The sequence below is a fragment of the Anabrus simplex genome, chromosome 2 (assembly GCF_040414725.1).
Source record: "Anabrus simplex isolate iqAnaSimp1 chromosome 2, ASM4041472v1, whole genome shotgun sequence".
NCBI classification, from domain to species: domain Eukaryota; kingdom Metazoa; phylum Arthropoda; class Insecta; order Orthoptera; family Tettigoniidae; genus Anabrus; species Anabrus simplex.
This window is the reverse complement of record NC_090266.1, coordinates 978,025,858-978,050,651: the sequence shown is the minus strand read 5'-3', so window position 1 is coordinate 978,050,651 and position 24,794 is coordinate 978,025,858. Positions and strand designations below refer to the sequence as shown.

Here is a 24,794-nt window from a genome sequence, read left to right as displayed (position 1 = left end):
TGAAGGTGAGATAAGATATCTCTCACCTAGGAGTGACTGATATTTCTATCTCCCATAAATAAAGATAATGGCTTGGCTGCACGTTATTTTGCTCTAACATCCTTAGCGCTTTTACCCCTATCTGCTAAGAACACATCTGGTGTCCTTGGTTTTTACTATAAATATGTTAAAAATTATTTGAATAAGATGGGTTTTCATATTCCAACATACTAAAACTACACATGTTAATGTATTACAGTTTTATTAATTCTTCTCATAATATATGATAAGAAAATTTAAATTTAATAAAATGGTATGTGATAGGAACTTCGTGGCTTTGAATTTGATTTTAGCATGTTAAAAGTACCCTAAAAACATTCAAACTTTGGAGGCAGTAATTTCATTGCAGGGCATTGTTATAATTTTGTCTGTACACTTCAAATTTTTGCATCAGTATTTTTCTCAGATTAGGTGTATTAAGGTTGAAAAGAGTTTCAGTTCAATTTTTGGAGTACGTGAACGAATTGTATCCATGAAAATTCGTTATTTTTCTCCTATATGGAAGATAATAATTGGTTTTATGCAATTTAAGAGTAAAATTAGCAGTAAATTTATAAATACTGTTAATACTAGAGAAATATATACATACTTTGCTACATTACGACTATGAATTCTACCATGTCACATTGCTTCAGCATGGCTTTCGTTCCTGTAACACTTTTGTGTGTGAAGTCTGTGCTCATTTAACTTATTTGATCTTCTTTGCTTTGCTTGATGTTACTTGGTGGGGCGAGTTGTTGACTTGTGCCCATAACTCATGAATTAATTTAATTATTGGTCCAGGGATCATGCTATTTTTCTTTCAACAAAAATCATTTTTGCATTATTTTATTTACGATATACTTTTGACCTTCATTTTCTCATTTGAACTGCCCGCACTAGTCATGATGGATAAAGATATTGAGAATTCACAGACATAGCACTTCCATTCGTCGGTGCTAACCCTGCACCTCAAGAAGGAAACAAAAGACGGCACGATGAAGCGGAATGTGACAGAAAAGATTCGTGTCTACAGTGAAATAGTTGCCGTAGTTACGTATATATATTTTTCTAGTAATAATGGTATTTATTAATTTACCGCCGATTTTACTGTTGATTTGCATGAACGCAATTACTATCCTCCATTTAGGACAAAAATTACAATGAAATTTCATGGATAGGATTTGTTCACATAACCCAGTTTTTGTGTCGCTCTGTATTGACATCAAGGGAAAGCAGCTATACAGATTTCTGCAAACTTGAGATTTAAATTCTGGGATAGTTAGGGGTTACATTATGCCATATATTTTCTGATTGCTATACAGTGGAATAGCAATATTACCTCATTGCCTGTTATGGATGACAAATCGTCATCGAGCAGAAAATGCCCACTACATGTTATGGACGTAGATTTATCACAAATTATTTTGATCAAGCGTACCTGGTATTTTACTGAACAACTTGTATAAAAAAAGAACAAAAACCTTTCCCTAATATTAATAGAATATATTTGTATCATACCTCTAAATGTTGAGTTTAGTATGTTATGCCTGGAGGCAAGGGCTGAAGCACAAGGGTACATTTCTGCAGGCATTGCAAATTGTTCTTACATCTTTGCTAACAACTTTCTTTTCCTGACATAACACACATCGCTGGCTAGCATAATTCTTCTTGCCTGTGGATAGAATCTTGGAGATGAAATGTGTCTCTTTTTGCCTAAAGGGCGAAGGCTTCGTTGATTGTTTACCCCCTGTGTGAATAGGGTGGCTTTATTTCAGATAAAAAAAATACTTGGTGTACAGATGAACATTGAGTTATTTTAAGACGTATTAAAGTTTGGTAACGATCAGATCAATACTTTTAAAGCATTGAATTTTCAAAGTGAGCACTTGGTTGGAAACGGAAAAAAATACCTTGTCTTTTTTTGTTCAACCTGCGTTAAAATTTTAACTGGGTATGATAAATATTTCTATTTCACATAATTAAACGTAAAATAAAATACGCTAATTTTTGCTGTAATACCAATATAGTTGGTCCGTTTTTGGACATTACCAATTTTCGAGCTCTTTCCTGGTTGCCAGCGTTTCGCCCCAGTGTGCCAAGTCAGGCTCATCAGTTGGTAAATAGCATGCCTATCAAGACGCATGGCTAGTGCATACCGCGGAGGCCACTGCGTAGGCTACTTGGAACCACCAGCAGTGCCAATGCACTATGAGAGACTTTGTCTCATTGCTATAATTGATGCTTGCCTGGCCATCAGATGATATTTTGGTGTAGTTTGTTTCCATGTGGGACAAAGGATAAACCTTTCATTCATGTATTAACTCTGGTGTCTATACATTTTTCCACGATGGTTTTCTGTTTGAGGGGTGGTTTGTCCTGTCTTATGCATTAACACCATTTCCTTTCCCCTCTACGCCCAAACACTGCTCTGGTTAGCTAACATTCCCATGCATGCAAAGTCTGTGTGCCATTTGTTTTCATACTTAACTATTTGTATCATGTCAGGTTTTTAGTTTAAACAAGTAACATTTGTTCATTGTGTAGTGTAGGGTACAAAATACACTGGGTCGCAGCATCTATTGGAAAATACTTGTGTTGCCTGTAAACATGTGGTTATTGGTCGCTGTCAAGCAGAGTACTTTACCGCAGTACTCTTTTGTCCCAGAGGGACAATGAAGCAATTCCCATCCAAGACGCCCAGCGCAGAGAAGCGGAAAACTCCCAACTGGAGTGTGAAAGGCCTGTTCAGATGTAGGAAAAATGAACATGGGATACAAAAAGAGAACAGGTGGATGTGTGAGGTGTGTGATGTTGGTCTGTCTTTTCCCAAGTTGTTCTGAAAATTCCATTCCAGACAGGATTACTCAAACTAAAATCTAGGAATAGCATAGTTCTTGAATTTTTCTGACCATGTTGATGCCTATGACATATTGTAACCATATATTTTCCTATTTCTCATTTGAGTTATCAGTTTTCCTATACAAACTAATGATTTTTTTATTTCTAAAAAGTACACTCATAAAATACAGTGAGGAGATGCTAATATTATATGTAAAGATAAAATGCCTCAATGCAAAGAAGAAAGATGATTCATTAACACAAATAGAAGTACATGGCAGTGATTAATCTCCAGATCTGTCAGTAAAATCCTGAATATAGCCACAAAAAAAAAAAAATCTCCAACATCCTTAAACCAAGCACAACTAAAATGAGAAGTGTGGAAAGTGTTAAAAGAGGGTAATTTCTTAATAGGAATAGGTTTTAAGAGATGTTCTTCTGTATTCTGAATTAGTCTTGATGTGACTTATTCCTTCTTTCTGAATCTGCATAATGCTTGTATTTTAAAACATGTCTACTTCCATTTATTGTGGCATTCTATTTCTAGGGTATATGAAATAGAGAAGAAAATTCGTACTCCTGGAAAGTTCAGGTTTCCTGCTTTTGAAGCAACAAATTGGTATGCAGCTAAGGCCTTACTACAAGAAATGCGAACTTTAAACAATCAAGGTACAACATTGCCAAATTTTTTGCTGGTTGGAGTGAAATCGCTGATTTTTACGTTGAAGCAGTGGAATCAAGATAAGGATGTGAGTTACTGATTTTTATTGTGTACTTTTAGCATGATTTTCCTAGACATTTCATCATCACACTATACTGGAGAAACTATGTTTTAATGTGATTTATCCCTGGAACACACATGTCTGCTAACTTCCTCTAGAAAATAGAATATGAACAGCTGTTCTGTATATGTCACTTCTTAAAACAAAACTCTTTGAGGACTGGAATGCTCATTATTGGTTGTTGTGCTGTGGACCGGCTGAGAGGAGCATTGCAAGTGATGAATATCATTGTGGTTCCGTATTGAAGATTACTATACTTGTAGGATGCTAATTAATTTATTATTTAACCACCTATTCAATACGTTATAGTCTTGTACAATTAGGATTTGATCCTTAGTACCTTACGAAATGTGAGACATGTTTCTCCTTTCATGGGAGGCATCTTCAGTCATTGTACCTCCTCAAGGTTTAATCAGGCACCTGATTTATAATTAAAATATAATGATTAAGATTTAATATTGACATATTTAAAATACGAGCAGTCTAAAGGAAAATTGAAAAACAGTTTTTGGTATTGTGAATAACAACAGTATCAACCATGGGTGTTGATTAATAGTTGTGACAAAGGTTCATAGTACAATTAGTTTTGAATTTTTAAATATTACAATTGTTTGGAATGTTAGGAAAAACATTCCAGCAGTATGAGAATGTTAATTGAGGCCTTATTCAGAAGTAAAGTCGTGAAAATTTATAAACTATCTGGTTGAAGTCTTAGGTTCAAGATTTTTGGCTTGCAATAAGTAATTGATGATTTAACATTTGGCGTAAATGGACAACTTGATTGGAGTATCTTAACTTGTTTACAAACGTAAAATAGGGGAATTTGAAAAGAAAGATTGAATAAACCATTTTTGGTACTATTGTGAATAACAACAATAACAGCCGTTAGCTGTTGATAAATAGTTGTGTCAAGGGTATATAGTTCAGGGCTTACAATTAGTAACAGTGGTCTATTTTGAGTTTTTAAGTATGACATTTTTCAGAATGTTAGGAAATACATTCCCACGATATGAGAATGGTTAATTTATACCTTGTTCGGAAATAATGTTATAAAATTGAAAAAGAAAACAACAGGTTGAAGTCTTTGGCTCGTGATATTTGTCTTGTAAAAGTAATTGATGATTTAAGATTTGGTGTAGTCCATAGCGAAGAGATCAAATGTTGAAGTAAAACAACAACTTGATTGGAGTATCTTGACTTAAAATAAGCCTTCTTTAATCTTGTTAGTAAAGTGAAGAGGCCACTAAGATGTTATTTATTCGTGTTGAGTGTTGTCGGACTACTGAAGGTCTCTCTCTCTCTCTTCAAACATTGAAACTGATGTATAGTCAACTTAAGTAGTATTACTGACTGCAAAAAACGAAAAATTTCGTACGTAAGCAGCAGTCTAATGGTAGCCAAAGCTCAAAGCCTAATTGAAGTTGTAGCCGTTTGATTACTATGATTATTATTCATTAAAAAATCCTAACTTCTGTTCAGACCTACCATGTGTGCATAAATTATCCTCTAACATGTGATACATGTCAACTCAACCGTAACTGTTTTTCAAAATATTACGATAAACATTTATTCTAACATTATACATGCCTTGGATGATACTTAAATTAACTTGTAGTGTAAAAATTAGGTTGAGGACGAAAACAACCCGTAACTTAGATATTCAATATCTCATAAAACATTTAGTCACAGAAAACCAATAATTATCCCTTAACCGGTGATATATATAAACTTTTCAAAGTCTTGGGATAACTTTGAATGTTAAAAAAGCTCTGAATGATACTTTAAAATGTGTTTAGAGTAAGAAATAGTTTGCAGCCCTGAAGATGGTTTTCCGTTGTTTCCCATTTTCCCACCAGGAAAATGCTGGGGCTGTACTTTATTAAGGCCATGGCCGCTTCCTTCCCATTCTTAGGCCTTTCCTAGCCCATTGTCGCCATAAGACCTATCTGTGTCGGTGCGACGTAAAGCAACTAGCAAAAAAAATGTTTGAAGGTGAAAACAACCCTTAAATTAAAAATTCAGTACCTCCTCAACCGGTCGTTGTCGCAGAAAGCTGTTCTTGAGCTTAATATGTTTCGTTTTACTTGCTCTACATCTTCGCGTAACATTTCTGCTCTCTATCGGCATATTTGCAAACATATAGGGTACAAGCAATTAGAAAAGAACCAATGTATATTTATTCTTCGTTTATAGTAGGTTGTATCATGCCCCAACCCTCCTACCTCTACCTCAACCTCACACCCCTACTTCTACCTCAACTTCAAATTCTGCTCTACCTCGACCTCTGCCTTCACGTCTGCCTCCGCCTAAACTACTTCTGCTTCCTCTTCTTCTACTGGAAAGTCTGATTCTCAGTTGGGTTGAGGAGTAAAGTACTTTAAAAATGAAAACTCAAAGCATCTGATGATGATGATGATGATGATGATGATGCTTGTTGTTTAAAGGAGCCTAACATCTAAGATCATCGGCCCCTAAGGCAAAGCATCTAAACAAGCTTTGTTGCATACTCCCTATAAGCCCATACCTACTGCACCTCCTGGAATGATGTAAAAAAAATGAGCACTCGCACTGTCAACCTCCAGCCTATAGTACAACAGCTTAAAAAAGCCACCTGTACGATGTCTTATAGCACCCAAGAAGTACCGATCATACCCAAAAGACGTCCTGTCATGGACAACACAAGTCCCAAAAGAAGCACTATAGCATCCAAAACAGGTTCCGTAATACCCATTAAACTTGAAACGATTGGGTTAAGCTGGCGTGTAGTAAAATACAGCATCAAAACTGATGTGCAGGCAGCCTAAATGGCATCAAATTGAAAAGCTTGAACATGGTTGTTGTAAACATGTAATTATTCCTCTAAGCATTGTTAGTCATGTGTTGGTCTGTAGATTCCTAAGTTTTCAGGTTCAAACCTACTGAGAATATGTGTGTGTAGAACAAAACATTGAAACCTATGTACAGGCAGCCTAAATAACATCAAATAATTGTTGTTTTTGTTATTAATTCTCCCATCGTAAGGATAGTGTACTCTGGCGTGTAGTAAAATAGAAGATCGAAACTGATATGCAGCCAGACTGAATAGCATCAAATTGAAATGCTTGAACATCGTAGTTCAAACCGTACTATTATTATTAATTTAGGGATCGGTAGTAGAATGTCTGTTTCCAGATTACTATGTTTGCAGGTTCAAACTTGCCGGCGCGTGTGCACACGTGTGTGTGAATTATCCTCCATTAGGTGGTATATATCAACTAATATATCAACTCACCCCTGTTTCTTGTTTCTTTTTTAAATTTTAAGGAAAGAAATTACTTCTAACATTAAAAAGTCTCGGGCAAAATATATTAGGGGTAAAAGCAAGCCTTAATTAAAAATTCAATATCTCTTCAACTGTTCATTGCAGAAGACTGATTTTTATCTTAAAATTTGTTAAGAATTATCCTCTACCCGGTGATGCATATCAACTCATCCCAAACTGATTCTTTTCTAAGTTTTGAGGTAAAAATGACCTTGAACATTAAGAAAGCTTTGGATGATACTTTAAATAGTGTTCTGAGTAAAAAATAGGTTTGTGGGTGAAATGAAACGTGAATTAAAAATTCAGTATCTTCTCAACTGGTCGTCATAAAAAGCTGTTCTTGAGTTTAATGTGTTTCGTTCTACTTGCTTTACATCTTCACATAGCGTTTCTGCTCTTTATCTGTATATTTGCTGGCATGTAGGGTACAAGTGCTTAAGAAGTAACCAATTTTATATTTATTCTTCGTCTATAGGTTATATTATGTCTCAACTCTCCCATGTCTACTTTATCCTCAACTTCTGTTTTTACCTTAAACTGTGCCTTCGCATCTACCTCCTCCTCCACTTACGCATCCGCTTCCTCCTCCTTCGCCTATGCCTCTGTTTCTTCTGCCTCCTCCTCTTCTACCGGGAAGTTTGATTCTCAGTTGAGTCGAGGTATAAAGTATTTAAAATGAAAACAGAAAGCATCTAAACAAGCTTTGTTGCATCCTCCATTTAAGCCTGTAGCTACTGCAACTCACTGCATATTGTTAAAAAAAAATTTCAACTCACAGTATCAACCTCCACACAGCCTCCGTTGCTCAGGCGGCAGCGTGCCGGCCTCTCATCGCTGGGTCCCGTGGTTCAAATCCTGGTCACCCATATGAGATTTGTGCTGGACAAAGCTGAGGCAGGACAGGTTTTTCTCTGGGTACTCCGGTTTTCCCTGTCATCTTTCATGACAGCAACACTCTCCATTATCATTTCATAGCATTTATCACTCATTAATAAATCACCTTGGGAGTAGGGACCCAATTTTAATAACAGCCTATATATGTTTCATTCATTACATCCCTGAACCGGTCAAAGACTGGAAAACAGGTTGTAGGTTTTCATTTTCATTTCATTCCAGCAACTCTCTCCAGTATCATTTCATTTCATCTGTCATGCATTAATCATTGCCCCAGAGGAGTGCGACAGGCTTCGGCAGCCGGCACAATTCCTATCCTCGCCGCTAGGTGGGGGCTTCATTCATTCATTCATTCATTCATTCATTCATTCATTCATTCCATTGCTGACCCGGTCGAATGACTGGAAACAGGCTGTAGATTTTCATTTTCAGTATCAGCCTCCAACTTACAATACAAGAGCTTTTAAAAAAAAAAAAGACGATGTCTTATAGCAACCAAGATGGTCTGATCATGCCCAAAAGAAGTCCTGCCATGTACAAAAGAAGTTCAATAGCACCCTTAGCAGATTCTGTAGTACCCAAATAGTACCTTGTAGCACTAAAACAAGATTCTACAAAGTTAGCCTGGAGTGTTGAACTTGAAATAACAAGTTGTGAGCCTCCCCTAAATTAGTTGTCCCAAAATTAGCTGCTCATAACAGTAATGTGTACTCATTAGACTTACACCACTATCTACCAAAATAAAAGTGTATATTCACCATCTTGTTCCAAATTCCAAGCTCAGCTTAGAGTCCTTCATATTGACCTCCAAAATTATTCCTATATAAGCAATACATATGTATTAGGTCTTACACCACCTCTCGCACAAACCTACTACGTTGGCGTAGCAGGGGGAGAGGTGATACTCCCACGTGGCACATCCCAGGTGGCGGATAGGGGGTCCTAACCGGCTAGCCGGCAGACTTGGACGAAATTAAATGGCTCTAGCGGACCAAACACACAACCCCCTGTGGGTGGCGGACGCAGATGAAGAATACACCCACGGTATCCCCTGCCTGTCGTAAGAGGTAACTACGGGGGCGACCAAGCAATGATCGAATTAGAAACATGAGACTACTTGTAATTAGTATCACCATACGGGGAACACCATGATTCGCTTTTACTTGCGCGTAGTACCACTAAGTTGGGTACAAAATAGGTTTGTGTTTAGTAGCCACAGAGTGCGCTGTCGGCTTTTCCAGTACCTGTGATTAGTACTACTGTATGAGTGACACCATGGTTCTGACTTGCCTATGATTAGTACCCACTATACGAGGAACACCACGGGATAGTAAGAGTCCCTGTGGTTAATACACTTATGTAAAGAACACCATAGGTTTGCGTTGCCTGTGAATGGCGCTGCAATGTGCGAAAAACCATAGGTCTGTGTTACATGTGCGAATTTCATTACCTGTGAGTAGTACCATAATGTGTGGAATACCGCGAGTCTACGCTACTTTTGATTAGTACTGCAACATGACAAATGCCATGGTTCTACTTTGCTAGCAGTAAGTAAGGAGCCGATGACTTGGATTTTGGACCCCTTTAGACTACAAGCATCATCGATTCAGTATTGTGCTAAAGAAGCAGTCCCTTGGTCAGTAATACTATTGTTTTACATCAGATTCTGCGCATTTGAGGCATTGTAGGTCAGATCCACTGATTGTTTTAAATTCACATCCATCCATTCATTCTTCGTCCTCACGTTTAAATTCTGGTCAGTGGAGGATTTTGGACTTTTAATTTGTTATTTCATTTCATACCATTAGCGGTCAATGACTTAGATGTTAGGCCCCTTTACACAACAAGCATCATCATCATCATCATCATCATCATCATCATCATCACACCACTTCCTAAGTCCCGTATGACCCATATACAGTATAGTCGTCATCTTGGAGCTCAGCTCTGATTCCCTGAAGTTGCCCTTCAAGTTATTCTTTTATAAGCAACGCGTACTTATTACACTTAACACCACCTTCCTAGTCCCATATGAATCAGGTTTAGTCACCATCTTGGAGCTCAGTTTAGAGTCCTGGACATTGCCCTCCATAGTTATTTCTTTATAAGCAATACTGATGTACTAAAACATTTTTAACACACTACTACAGTTACTACAGTAACACAGGTTATCATACAAATTCTACGTACCTATGAGTACACAGGCCTGATAACCATGATGTTACAAAGCTCCGTATGAAATCAACCTAAAAGAATGGTTCCTTCGTAAGAGAGCATGAAACTTTCTATACAGGTGAAGTACAGCAGCCACCTTGGCTAATAGCCTTGCACCGGAAGCCTACAAGCTAGTGCAGGAAAGGACAGCTGGTGATGCCAGAACTGTCTCTAATTGTCCCAGTGTATATCAGCCATATTGCCCAGTAAGTCAGTTAAATCTGGAGTCTCATAAGCATTGAATTTGTCTCTCTAAGATTGGCAACCCCTCTGTCAGGTTGGCAAATAGCCACCATATCGCCTAGTTAGTTTTAGACCTGAGTCAAACCCGAGCCTGTAGAAGTCCGTATACAGCTAGCCATCTTACTTTTCAAGTTGTCTGCACCAAAATCTGTAAAGTTGGTAATCCCTCTGTCAGGTTGGCATGCCTGTAGCTACCTAGTTTTCTCGGATTCATTCACCTTGAGAGACTTTGTTTTATACTTGTCAGATTATATTCTCCCCAAAGAAATGCATCCTGCATTTGTACTCTGTGAGGATGTACCTAGTCTGGCCATAAGTACTGCTACAAACTACCTGCCATGTTCTGCCATTTTTTCCCCAACACCATATGGTGGCATATAGGAGAACCTCTTAATGTAATCAGTCAGCATTATATCCCAAGTGATTCTTTTGCGTCCAGTGTCTCCATAGTCTTGGAATGGGGTGATTTTGAAAAATCATGTCTAGGAATAGCACTGCACATGTGAGAAGACAGCTTTCAGACATCTTTGACATACATACATACATACATACATACATACATACATACATACATTATCATTATAGACTGTTATGCCTTTCAGCATTCAGTCTGCAAGCCTCTGTGAATTTACTATATGTCGCCACAATCCTCGATTTGCAACTAGTGTTGTGGCCTCATTTGGATCTATACCTCCTATCTTTAAATCGTTAGAAACTGAGTCTAACCATCGTCGTCTTGGTCTACCTCTACTTCTCCTGCCCTCCATAACAAAGTCCATTATTCTCCTAGGTAACCTATCCTCCTCCATTCGCCTCACATGACCCCACCACCGAAGCCAGTTTATGCCTACAGCTTCATCCATCGAGTTCATTCCTAAATTAGCCTTTTTCTCCTCATTCTTGCTACTTTCATGTGTGTTACTTCTAACTTACGAATAAGATATCCTGAGTCCACCCAGCTTTCGCTCCTGTAAAGCAAGGTTGGTCTGAAAACAGAGCGATGTAAAGATAGTTTCGTCTGGGAGCTGACTTCCTTCTTACAGAATACTGTTGATCGCAACTGCGAACTCACTGCATTAGCATTACGACACCTTGATTCAATCTCACTTACTATATTACCATCCTCGGTGAACACACAACCTAAATACTTGAAATTATCTACCTGTTCTAGCTTTGTATCACCAAGCTGACATTCAATTCTGTTGAATTTCTTACCTACCGACATCAATTTAGTCTTACAAGTGATGAAAATCATTTTTCGTCTGTATTGAAAGTTTCATAAACTGTATATAGGATAATATGTTTTGTTTATTTCCACCTATTCAATACATTACAAGATGTTGGCATTTACTTTAAAACATTAATCAGATGAGACATGTTTCGCCTCCTACTGTGAGGCATCCTCAGTCATTATCAAAAACATTATTTTACCAGGCATCTGGTTAAAGATATTCAAAAATGTGTTTGATGATTATACGAGTGGTAAGATTTACGTTTGTTATAAACATGTTCATGAAGTAACTAAAAATCTAATACATTGATAAAAACATATGTAGTTCTTTGTTGAATAGGACTTGTTTGATTGTACTATAGTAAATGAAGGCGGCTTGAAGCCGTAGTCATTAATAGATGTCTAATACATAGTGGAAGGCATAAAATATCAGTTCTATGAGAATATACATTACATTCAGTTGATACTAAAAACTAGTGGATTCATAGGTAGTACATATAAAATGTTCAATGAAATAACTAAAGATCTAATAAAATGATAAGAACATATGTAGTTCTTTGTTGATTAGGACGTCGTATGATTGTACGGCTTAAAGCCGTAGTCATTAATAGATGTCTAATACATAGTGGAAGGCATATGAAATCAGTTCAATGAGAATATATAATACAATCAATTGAAACATAAAAACTGGTAGATTCATAAGCAGTACATTTTAAAATGAAGGCGTCATGTGACTATAAATGACAGTTGATGGCTTAAAGCCGTAGTCAAAGTTTAAAGTATAGGTCAATAACTGCTAATATATGGTAAAAAGATATAAGTCAAAATATAAAGCTTAGTATAAAAAATATGAAGGAAAAACATTCCAATTGCTTGACAAAAGTTACTTGACGTTGGCATGCATTTGTCCGTGATATTTATTGGTCAACAGTTCGTACGTTATTTTAAATTTATTCGGCAAGATTGCGTTGACATGAAGTTCACCAGATGTTTGTAGTTGGCCTAATTTGTATTAAGTCATCAAGAAAGTTGCAGAGATGATGATGGGTGGAAATTCTCAACGGTGATTTGGTTTTTTGACATGAAGGTTGGAGAGCTGTTGTGTTCTTCTTCGATGACAATATATTTTATAAAACATTGATTTTAATAATTTATACTATTGAAGAGTATTATGGAAGTTTGATGAGGCTGTTGAATTATTGTTGTTATAGATTGGTTCTGAAATGAAGAAAAAACTGTAGTTAATTTTGACGAGAATGAAAGAAAACATGGGAAGGTTTTGTTTAAGTGTTGTTAGTGAGAAAATGTTGGTGCTTACCTATGGCGTTGTAGGCCCGTTTGACAAGCTGTGTGAGGCGCTATTAGGATAATAATGGTCACTAACGGTTTTTACTCCTTGTGTTGTACGTATGTCGTCTGGCCAGAGGGGGATGGGTAGGAGGGGGCGGAGTTGTAGGCTTGTGATTCGTGAACGGGAGGGAGTTGTGAATAGTAGGGGAAGCGGAGGGGCGTGTATCATTTATGGGTTTATGAATGGCACGTGGAGGGGAATTACGTAAGATGGGAGGCGGAGGGGGGTATGATGTATTTGTTGACGTAGGGGTGTTTGTTGATACTGTTTTGAAAATATTAAAAAGCTTTTTGTCCTGAAGGTTTACATTTTTGAATAATGTTACTATTTGGTCATATAAAGGGCTTCTATTGTCTATTGGATCATTTAAATTCTTATTAGCATTGAATTTTTGGTCCAAAAATATGTATAAATTTCCGAATTCGGTCATAAGTCTACCTTTTTTTATTGTTTTTAAAATTTGAAGGTCCTGTTCAATTGTGGTAAAGTTGTGCCCCGTTTCTTTCATGTGATTGCTCATTGCTGAGTGTTTATTATGTTTCTGAGCATTGAAATGTTCTGTGTACCTAGTTATGAAGCTTCTTCCTGTTTGTCCGATGTATGAGCTGAGGCACTCGTTACATTTTAATCTATAGATACCAGAGCCTGAGTATTTATTATTTTCTGAATTTATTGTATTATGGTTGAAGAACATTTTTTGGTTTGAATTTTGAGTTTTGAAAGCTATTTTGATCTCTTGATTTTTTAAGGTGTTGGTTACTTGGTGTATGATTGGGTTGGTGTATGTAAAGGTTGCGAACTTTGATTTTTCATTTTTTATTGGGGAGAGGTTTATGGATAGTTTCAATTTAACTTCATTAATTAGTTTGTCTATGATAGAGGGATTATATCCATTAAAAGTGGCTATTTCTTTTATTGTATTTATTTCTTTTTTTAAATTGGTTGCTGAAAGGGGAATTTTTAGAGCTCTGTACACTATACTATAAAATGAGGACTGTTTGTGTGATTGTGGATGAAGGGAACTTTGTTTAATAGTTAAAGGTGTGAATGAGGGTTTTCTGTAAATTTGGAAATCAAACTTATTGGAAGTTCTTGTTATTGTGATGTCAAGAAAATTAATTGATTTGTGGTTCATAAACCCATAAATGATACACGCCCCTCCGCTTCCCCTACTATTCACAACTCCCTCCCGTTCACGAATCACAAGCCTACAACTCCGCCCCCTCCTACCCATCCCCCTCTGGCCAGACGACATACGTACAACACAAGGAGTAAAAACCGTTAGTGACCATTATTATCCTAATAGCGCCTCACACAGCTTGTCAAACGGGCCTACAACGCCATAGGTAAGCACCAACATTTTCTCACTAACAACACTTAAACAAAACCTTCCCCTGTTTTCTTTCATTCTCGTCAAAATTAACTACAGTTTTTTCTTCATTTCAGAACCAATCTATAACAACAATAATTCAACAGCCTCATCAAACTTCCATAATACTCTTCAATAGTATAAATTATTAAAATCAACGTTTTATAAAATATATTGTCATCGAAGAAGAACACAACAGCTCTCCAACCTTCACGTCAAAAAACCAAATCACCGTTGAGAATTTCCACCCATCATCATCTCTGCAACTTTCTTGATGACTTAATACAAATTAGGCCAACTATAAACATCTGGTGAACTTCTTGTCAACGCAATCTTGCCTAATAAATTTAAAATAACCTACGAACTGTTGACCAATAAATATCACGGACAAATGCATGCCAACGTCAAGCAATTGGAATGTTTTTCTTTCATATTTTTTATACTAAGCTTTATATTTTGACTTATATCTTTTTACCATATATTAGCAGTTATTGACCTATACTTTAAACTTTGACTACGGCTTTAAGCCATCAACTGTCATTTATAGTCACATGACGCCTTCATTTTTAAATGTACTGCTTATGAATCTACCAGTTTTTATGTATCAATTGATTGTATTATATATTCTCATTGAACTGATTTCATATGCCTTCCACTATGTATTAGACATCTATTAATGACTACGGCTTTAAGCCGTACAATCATACGACGTCCTAATCAACAAAGAACTACATATGTGTTTATCATTTTATTAGATCTTTAGTTATTTCATTGAACATTTTATATGTACTACCTATGAATCCTCTAGTTTTTAGTATCAATTGAATGTAATGTATATTCTCATAGAACTGATATTTTATGCCTTCCACTATGTATTAGACATCTATTAATGACTACGGCTTCAAGCCACCTTCTTTTACTATAGTACAATCAAACAAGTCCTATTCAACAAAGAACTACATATGTTTTTATCAATATATTAGATTTTTAGTTACTTCATGAACATGTTTATAACAAACGTAAATCTTACCACTCGTATAATCATCAAACACATTTTTGAATATCTTTAACCAGATGCCTGGTAAAATAATGTTTTTGATAATGACTGAGGATGCCTCACAGTAGGAGGCGAAACATGTCTCATCTGATTAATGTTTTAAAGTAAATGCCAACATCTTGTAATGTATTGAATAGGTGGAAATAAACAAAAAATATTATCCTATATACAGTTTATGAAACTTTCAATACGGACGAAAAATGATTTTCATCACTTGTAATAATAAAGCCAACCAGGCTAATAAAAACAAGTATCTAAACCATAAAACAAAAATTAGCAATATCTCAAAAGATATTCAATTTCTAAAAGAATGTGTAAGATCCAATCTAGTGCCAAAATTTCTAAAATCGACTCAAAGGAAAAACATTCCGAAACATAAATCTAACGATATTCAAAACAAAATCAACAACCTTTGGCTCAAAAATGAGATAAAACTATTGTACAGAAAGAAATCCTTATTAAATACACAACTTTATCGCGAACATTTGATTATCGCGCAATCGTTATCACTGCTAGAAATGATTTCTTATCAACAACACATTACATATAAAATACATATTGCATTGAACAAAAAACAAGAAACACTAAATCGTAAATTGACACACTTAAAAGAAGAAAAAGCAAAATCAATAAACCGGAACAGTAATATAAAAATATCCCCCTCTCCATGGAACAATATTCCAACTACAATTAATCTATCCGACGTCACCTTCACAGATAAAGAAACACGTTTATTCAACCAAGGCTTAAAACATAATTGGCCCAACCCACATAAAGCAGAAGATATAATCGCTACAATAGCCGAAGCTGAAACAAACATAAATAAACAAATTCCAACAGACAAACAAAACGACATAAAATACGAAATTAAAAAGAAATTACCTGCCGTTGTAAAAGAAATTTTTAACAAAAATAACTCGTCCTCACTAAAACAGATCCAAGAATTAAGAAAAAAAGTGGACACTAATAACATAATAATAACTAAAGCCGACAAGGCAATACTGTAGTCTTAATGAAAAAACAAGATTACATTCATAAAACAGAGGAGTTCTTCTCTAATGAGACCTACACAATAATCTCAAAGGATCCCACTACAAAAACTCAACGTAATCTAAAAACACTTTTAAAAAACTCTTCATTTTTATTTAATGAACATGAATACCAAAGTCTCATTTATATGAACCCCAAACTACCCACCGTCAGATCACTACCGAAGGTACATAAAAAGGACGTTCCCATTCGACCAATCATAAACAGCCAAAATAGCCCGACATATAAAACCTCACAATACCTCCAGAAATTTCTCAAAAAACATTTCAAATTCCATAACACACACCCCAAAAATTCAATAGAACTATGTGAAACTCTCAAAAAATTTAACTTAAAACCTAATCACACACTGTGCTCTTTCGATGTCATTAACATGTATTCAAACATTCCCGCTAAAAAAACTATAGAAATAATAAAAAACAATCTTTCCAAACATAGCAATTTAAGCAAAATAGAAATAGAAGAATTCTTAAAAGTACTAAACTTCGTCTTACAAAACAACTTTTTCACTTTCAACAATAAAATATACAAACAGGAAGGCCTAGCCATGGGAGACCCTTTATCCGGAATACTTGCTGAAATTTATATGGAAAACCTCGAAAACAGCAAAATAATAAATAACATCAATGGATTAAATCTCTGGCTACGTTATGTTGATGACACACTAGTAATAATTGACAAAAATCTCAACAATAGTGAAAACATATTAACTTATTTAAATAATCTGGATAACAATATTAAATTCACTAAAGAGGACGAGAACCACAAATCAATTAATTTTCTTGACATCACAATAACAAGAACTTCCAATAAGTTTGATTTCCAAATTTACAGAAATCCCTCATTCACACCTTTAACTATTAAACAAAGTTCCCTTCATCCACAATCACACAAACAGTCCTCATTTTATAGTATGGTGTACAGAGCTCTAAAAATTCCCCTTTCAGCAACCAATTTTAAAAAAGAAATAGCCACTTTTAATGGATATAATCCCTCTATCATAGACAAACTAATTAATAAAGTTAAATTGAAACTATCCACAAACCTCTCCCCAATAAAAAATGAAAAATCAAAGTTCGCAACCTTTACATACACCAACCCAATCATACACCAAGTAACCAACACCTTAAAAAATCAAGAGATCAGAATAGCTTTCAAAACTCAAAATTCAAACCAAAAAATGTTCTTCAACCATAATACAATAAATTCAGAAAATAATAAATACTCAGGCTCCGGTATCTATAGATTAAAATGTAACGAGTGCCTCAGCTCATACATCGGACAAACAGGAAGAAGCTTCATAACTAGGTACACAGAACATTTCAATGCTCAGAAACATAATAAACACTCAGCAATGAGCAATCACATGAAAGAAACGGGGCACAACTTTACCACAATTGAACAGGACCTTCAAATTTTAAAAACAATAAAAAAAGGTAGACTTATGACCGAATTCGAAAATTTATACATATTTTTGGACCAAAAATTCAATGCTAATAAGAATTTAAATGATCCAATAGACAATAGAAGCCCTTTATATGACCAAATAGTAACATTATTCAATATTGTAAACATTCAGGACAAAAAGTTTTTTAATATTTTCAAAACAGTATCAACAAACACCCCTACGTCAACAAATACATCATACCCCCTCCCCCTCCTATCTTACGTAATTCCCCTCCACGCGCCATTCATAAACCCATAAATGATACACGCCCCTCCGCTTCCCCTACTATTCACAACTCCCTCCCGTTCACGAATCACAAGCCTACAACTCCGCCCCCTCCTACCCATCCCCCTCTGGCCAGACGACATACGTACAACACAAGGAGTAAAAACCGTTAGTGACCATTATTATCCTAATAGCGCCTCACACAGCTTGTCAAACGGGCCTACAACGCCATAGGTAAGCACCAACATTTTCTCACTAACAACACTTAAACAAAACCTTCCCATGTTTTCTTTCATTCTCGTCAAAATTAACTACAGTTTTTTCTTCATTTCAGAACCAATCTATAACAACAATAATTCAACAGCCTCATCAAACTTCCATAATACTCTTCAATAGTATAAATTATTAAAATCAACGTTTTATAAAATATATTGTCATCGAAGAAGAACACAACAGCTCTCCAAACTTCACGTCAAAAAACCAAATCACCGTTGAGAATTTCCACCCATCATCATCTCTGCAACTTTCTTGATGACTTAATACAAATTAGGCCAACTATAAACATCTGGTGAACTTCTTGTCAACGCAATCTTGCCGAATAAATTTAAAATAACGTACGAACTGTTGACCAATAAATATCACGGACAAATGCATGCCAACGTCAAGTAACTTTTGTCAAGCAATTGGAATGTTTTTCCTTCATATTTTTTATACTAAGCTTTATATTTTGACTTATATCTTTTTACCATATATTAGCAGTTATTGACCTATACTTTAAACTTTGACTACGGCTTTAAGCCATCAACTGTCATTTATAGTCACATGACGCCTTCATTTTAAAATGTACTGCTTATGAATCTACCAGTTTTTATGTTTCAATTGATTGTATTATATATTCTCATTGAACTGATTCCATATGCCTTCCACTATGTATTAGATATCTATTAATGACTACGGCTTTAAGCCGTACAATCATACGACGTCCTAATCAACAAAGAACTACATATGTGTTTATCATTTTATTAGATCTTTAGTTATTTCATTGAACATTTTATATGTACTACCTATGAATCCACTAGTTTTTAGTATCAACTGAATGTAATGTATATTCTCATAGAACTGATATTTTATGCCTTCCACTATGTATTAGACATCTATTAATGACTACGGCTTCAAGCCACCTTCTTTTACTGTAGTACAATCAAACAAGTCCTATTCAACAAAGAACTACATATGTTTTTATCAATATATTAGATTTTTAGTTACTTCATGAACATGTTTATAACAAACGTAAATCTTACCACTCGTATAATCATCAAACACATTTTTGAATATCTTTAACCAGATGCCTGGTAAAATAATAAGGTTTTTGATAATGACTGAGGATGCCTCACAGTAGGAGGCGAAACATGTCTCATCTGATTAATGTTTTAAAGTAAATGCCAACATCTTGTAATGTATTGAATAGGTGGAAATAAACAAAAAATATTATCCTATATACAGTTTATCAATTTAGTCTTCGAAAGGCTAATTTTCATACCATACTCATTGCACCTATTTTCAAGTTCGAAGATATTAGACTGCAGGCTTTTGGCACAATCTGCCGAAGTCATCTGCATAGGCCAAACTGCTTACTACATTGCCACCTAACTGAATCCCTCCCTGGCATTTTATACCTTTCAGCAGATGATCCATGTAAACTACGAAAAGCAAACGTGAAAGATTACAGCCTTGTCTAACCACTGTAAGTACCCTGAACCAAGAACTAATTCTATCATCAATTCTCTCTGAAGCCCAATTGTCAACATAAATGCCTTTGATTGATTTTAATAATCTACCTTTAATTCCATAGTCCCCCAGTATGGCAGACGTATTTTCCCTCAGCACCCTGTCATATGCTTTCTCTAGATCTACAAAACATAAACACGAATGCCTATTCCTCTCGTAGCATTTTTTAATTACCTGGCGCATACTGAAAATCTGATCCTGACAGCCTCTCTGTGGTCTGAAAACACACTGGTTTTCATCCAACTTCCTCTCAACGACTGATTGCACCCTCCCTTCCAAGATGCCAGTGAATACTTTGCCTGGTATACTAATCAATGATATACCTCAATAGTTGTTGCAGTCCTTCCTGTTCCCTTGCTTATGGATAGGTGCAATTACTGCTTTATCCAATCTGAAGGTACCTTACCAACATTCCATGCTAATCTTACTACTCTATGAAGCCATTTCATCCCTTCCTTCCCACTATACTTCACCATTTCAGGTCTAATTTCATCTATTCCTGCTGTTTTATGACAATGAAGTTTATTTACCATCCTTTCCACTTCCTCAAGCATAATTTCACCAACATCATTTTCCTCCTCCCCATGAGCTTGGCTGTTCGCAACACCACCAAGATGATTTCCTTTTACATTGAGAAGATGTTCAAAATATTCCCTCCACCTCTCCAGTGATTCCCTGGGATCTATTATGAGTTCACCTGAATTACTCAAAAACTGTTCATTTCCTTTATCCCTCCCTTCCTAAGATTCCTTATTATTGTCCAGAAAGGTTTCCCTGCTGCCAGACCTAGCCTTTCAAGGTTATTACCAAAATCTTCCCACGACTTCTTTTTGGACTCAACAACTATTTGTTTCGCTCTGTTTCTTTCATCTACATACAAATCCCTGTCTACCTCACCCCTTGTTTGGAGCCATTTCTGATAAGCCTTCTTTTTACGTTTACAAGCTGCTCTCACTTCATCATTCCACCGAGATGTTCGCCTTTTCTCATCTTTACACACAGTTGTTCCTAGGCATTCCCTTGCTGTTTCTACTACAGCATTTCTGTATGCCACTCATTCACTTTCTATATCCTGAACCTGCTTACTGTCTACTGTTCGGAACTTCTCACTAATCATATCCATGTACTTCTGTCTAATTTCCTCGTCCAGGAGATTTTCTACCCTTATTAGTTTGCAGACATTTCACTTTCTCTACCCTAGGCCTAGAGATACTTAGTTTACTACAGATCAGATAGTGGTCTGTTTCATCGAAAAATCCCAGAAAACTTGTACATTACAAGTAATGAAAATCATTTTTATTTTCCGTATTGAAAGAATCTCAATAATAATATAAGATAATTTATTGGACTCCAACCTATTCAATACATTACAGGATGTTAACATTTTTAGTTAAACATCGTTAAAATGGAGACATGTTTCGCCCTCCATGTGGGGCATCATCAGTCATATCAAAAACACCTCAAAATTAAACCAGACGTCTAGTTGGAAATTATGAATATAATATGTAAGAAAGAATACATTAAAAAAACACGTACAAAGTCCTATCCTAAACAAAATAACAATAGACTAGTTACACATAGTAAAATACACTAGTGGTTTCTTAATATTAAAATGAGGCCATCATATGCACAGTATAAAAATGAAAGTAATCAAAGTCTATATGATATTGAGTTCGATGGTAGTTCTACGTAGTATATACAAATGTTGGCAAAATAAAACACAATTTATAATTACTGTACACTTATTTATAATTGTTAAAATTAATGAGGTAAAACATTCCAATTTGTCTATTTGTAATTTGGCTCCAACCAAAATAATTCGCCCTAGGATTCATGAGGTAGTCAACTCCGTTGGTCACTCTGTATTTGAATGGAGTGCACAGTGCAAGTGAACAGCTTTTGTTGATTATAAAATGAGGCTGTGGTAAGACAGAGTTAAAACAACACCGCCTTCAAATGAAGATAGTTAAAAACATCATTAGGTTCTTCCTAGTTGACTAAAGGTTTGCGTATATTTTGTTGTTGAGGTGTGGGAAAGTCAGTTGTTGGTTGAATGGGCAACGGTCAAAAATGTTGTGCAGTGCAATCGGTGTTTGAGCTGTCCTACATGTGAGGGAAATCTTGAAAGCTGTTGAGCTGTTACCTAATTGTTAGGAGGTTTGTGGAGCACTGGCTGTCGCTAATGTCCTGCTCCTCGTGTTGTACGTGTGACGTCTTCTCAAATCCACTCCCCTCCCCTAAGACGTACGTGTGACGTCTTCTCAAATCCACTCCCCTCCTCTAAGACGTCACACGTACAACACGAGGAGCAGGACATTGTTAATAAACTTAACCATGATAGGTTAATATTGTGTTTGGTCCGTATTGACTGGTCTGAAGATCATAAATTTGTATAGTGTTTCTCATTCAGTTCAACCAAAATTGTATGTATTGATCATTTTTATAATATTTCATAAGTTCTCTTTACTCTTTGACATGATGTATTGGGACACAATACTCCTTCAAATTGTAAAACAAAAGATTGTGTCATATTATGTTATTCTTTGATCTAACCACTGATGAAGGGAATGGTTGAGATTTCCCGAAACATGTATGGTTTAATAAATAATGTTTCTTTCATTTAATGAGTGTATTGATCAAGGCGGATTTAAATAAACTATTATAAATAGTTATATTGTACATTCAGAGCAGGACATTAGCGACAGCCAGTGCACCACAAACCTCCTAACAATTAGGTAACAACTCAACAGCTTTCAAGATTTCCCTCACATGTAGGACAGCTCAAACACCGATTACACTGCACAACATTTTTGACTGTTGCCCATTCAACCAACAACTGACTTTCCCACACTTCAACAACAAAATATACGCAAACCTTTAGTCAACTAGGAAGAACCTAATGATGTTTTTAACTATCTTCATTTGAAGGCGGTGTTGTTTTAACTCTGTCTTACCACAGCCTCATTTTATAATCAACCAAAGCTGTTCACTTGCACTGTGCACTCCATTCAAATAGAGAGTGACCAACGGAGTTGACTACCTCATGAATCCTAGGGCGAATTATTTTGGTTGGAGCCAAATTACAAATAGACAAATTGGAATGTTTTACCTCATCAATTTTAACAATTATAAATAAGTGTACAGTAATTATAAATTATGTTTTATTTTGCCAACATTTGTATATACTACGTAGAACTACCATCGAACTCAATATCATATAGACTTTGATTACTTTCATTTTTATACTGTGCATATGATGGCCTCATTTTAATATTAAGAAACCACTAGCGTATTTTACTATGTGTAAGTAGTCTATTGTTATTTTGTTTAGGATAGGACTTTGTACGTGTTTTTTTAATGTATTCTTTCTTACATATTATATTCATAATTTCCAACCAGACGTCTGGTTTAATTTTGAGGTGTTTTTGATATGACTGATGATTCCCCACATGGAGGGCGAAACATGTCTCCATTTTAACGATGTTTAACTAAAAATGTTAACATCCTGTAATGTATTGAATAGGTTGGAGTCCAATAAATTCTCTTATATTATTATTGAAACTTGTACATTCCTAAAAGATTTCCTGAGTTTGAAGTCGGTTAAGATATAGTCTATTATGGATCTGGTACCCCTAGCCTCCCATGTGTAGCGGTGAATAGCCTTATGCTTGAAGAATGTATTCGTAACAGCTAAACCCATACTAGCACAGAAGTCCAGCAAACGCTTCCCATTCCCATTAGCTTCCATATCTTCCCCACATTTACCAATCACCCTTTCGTATCCTTCAGTTCTATTCCCAACTCTCGCATTGAATTCGCCCATTAGCACTATTCTATCCTTGCTGTTGACCCTGACCACGATGTCACTCAATGCTTCATAAAACTTGTCAACTTCATCCTCATCTGCATCCTCACATGGTGAATACACGGAGACAATTCTAGTCCTAATTGCTCCAACTGACAAATCTACCCACATCATTAGCTCATTTACGTGCATAATAGAAACTATGTGCATGCAATGGTATTCCTGATAAAGAGCCCTACCCCAGATTCTGCCCTTCCCTTTCTACCACCCATCAAGTACACTTTATAATCTCCTATCTCTTCCTCGTTATCTCCCCTTACCCAAATATCACTTACTCCTAGCACTTCCAGATGCATCCTCTTTGCTGACTCAGCCAGTTCTACTTTCTTTCTTCCATAGGCCCCATTAATATTGATAGCTCCCCATCGAATTCCATTTTGTTCGCCAAGTTGTTTCCAAGGAGTCCCTCGCCTGTCAAATGGGAGTGGGACTCCGTTACTCCCATAAGTCCGAGGCTTGCTTAGAGTGTTGAGCTCGGTAAATTAATGAAGCAGGATGCTACCCTACTTGCACATAGTCCAAGTGAGGATCTCTCCTCTAACGGGTTATGGACCACCGGTGAATTGTATAGTCCTAGCCGCCTGAGCACAAGGAGGGCCATGACTCGGAATATGTCCGAGATGCCCATTCCCATTCAAAAGCAACTGGTACCCCCGACTGTCAAGACCACTTACTAGGCCACTCAGCCGTTGCCCATGGTTCACGAACTAGGACGTGAATATGTGACTAACCATCTAATCTGGAAAGTTAACGAAAAACAAATTTTTTGTTAGAAGCAAGGCATATTTTCCAGTGTTGACTTGGATAATGTAACTTTAATAAAGCTTTTCAATATGTTGGAGACACTAATTACAACACACGTAACGTACATGTAAACAATGAACAATGAAACTTCTTAGGGCAATGAACTCTTGTATATGATTTCTATTTGCATTGAACTACAGGATGCATATTTCCCCTTATTATGATAAGCTGTCCTGGCGGAAAATTGATAAACTAAGAAACCTACATACTGCGACATTAATATTTCAACTTCTAAATGATTCTGCACCTGAATACCTATCCACTCATTTTAACTTCCTCTCGTCTATCCATGGACATAATACTAGATCGACTTC

General features: G+C 36.0%; 1 protein-coding gene across 2 annotated transcripts in view; it reads left to right on the top strand.

The window, feature by feature from the left end:
• LOC136864592 (histone lysine demethylase PHF8) overlaps positions 1 to 24,794 on the top strand; it is a 557,749-nt gene that overhangs the window by 223,360 nt on the left and 309,595 nt on the right. For both annotated transcript variants that reach the window (XM_067141799.2, XM_067141798.2), the window contains one exon: positions 3,407 to 3,608. In XM_067141799.2, coding sequence (XP_066997900.1) covers positions 3,407 to 3,608 — 202 coding nt within the window. The remainder of the gene's footprint in view (positions 1 to 3,406; positions 3,609 to 24,794) is intronic.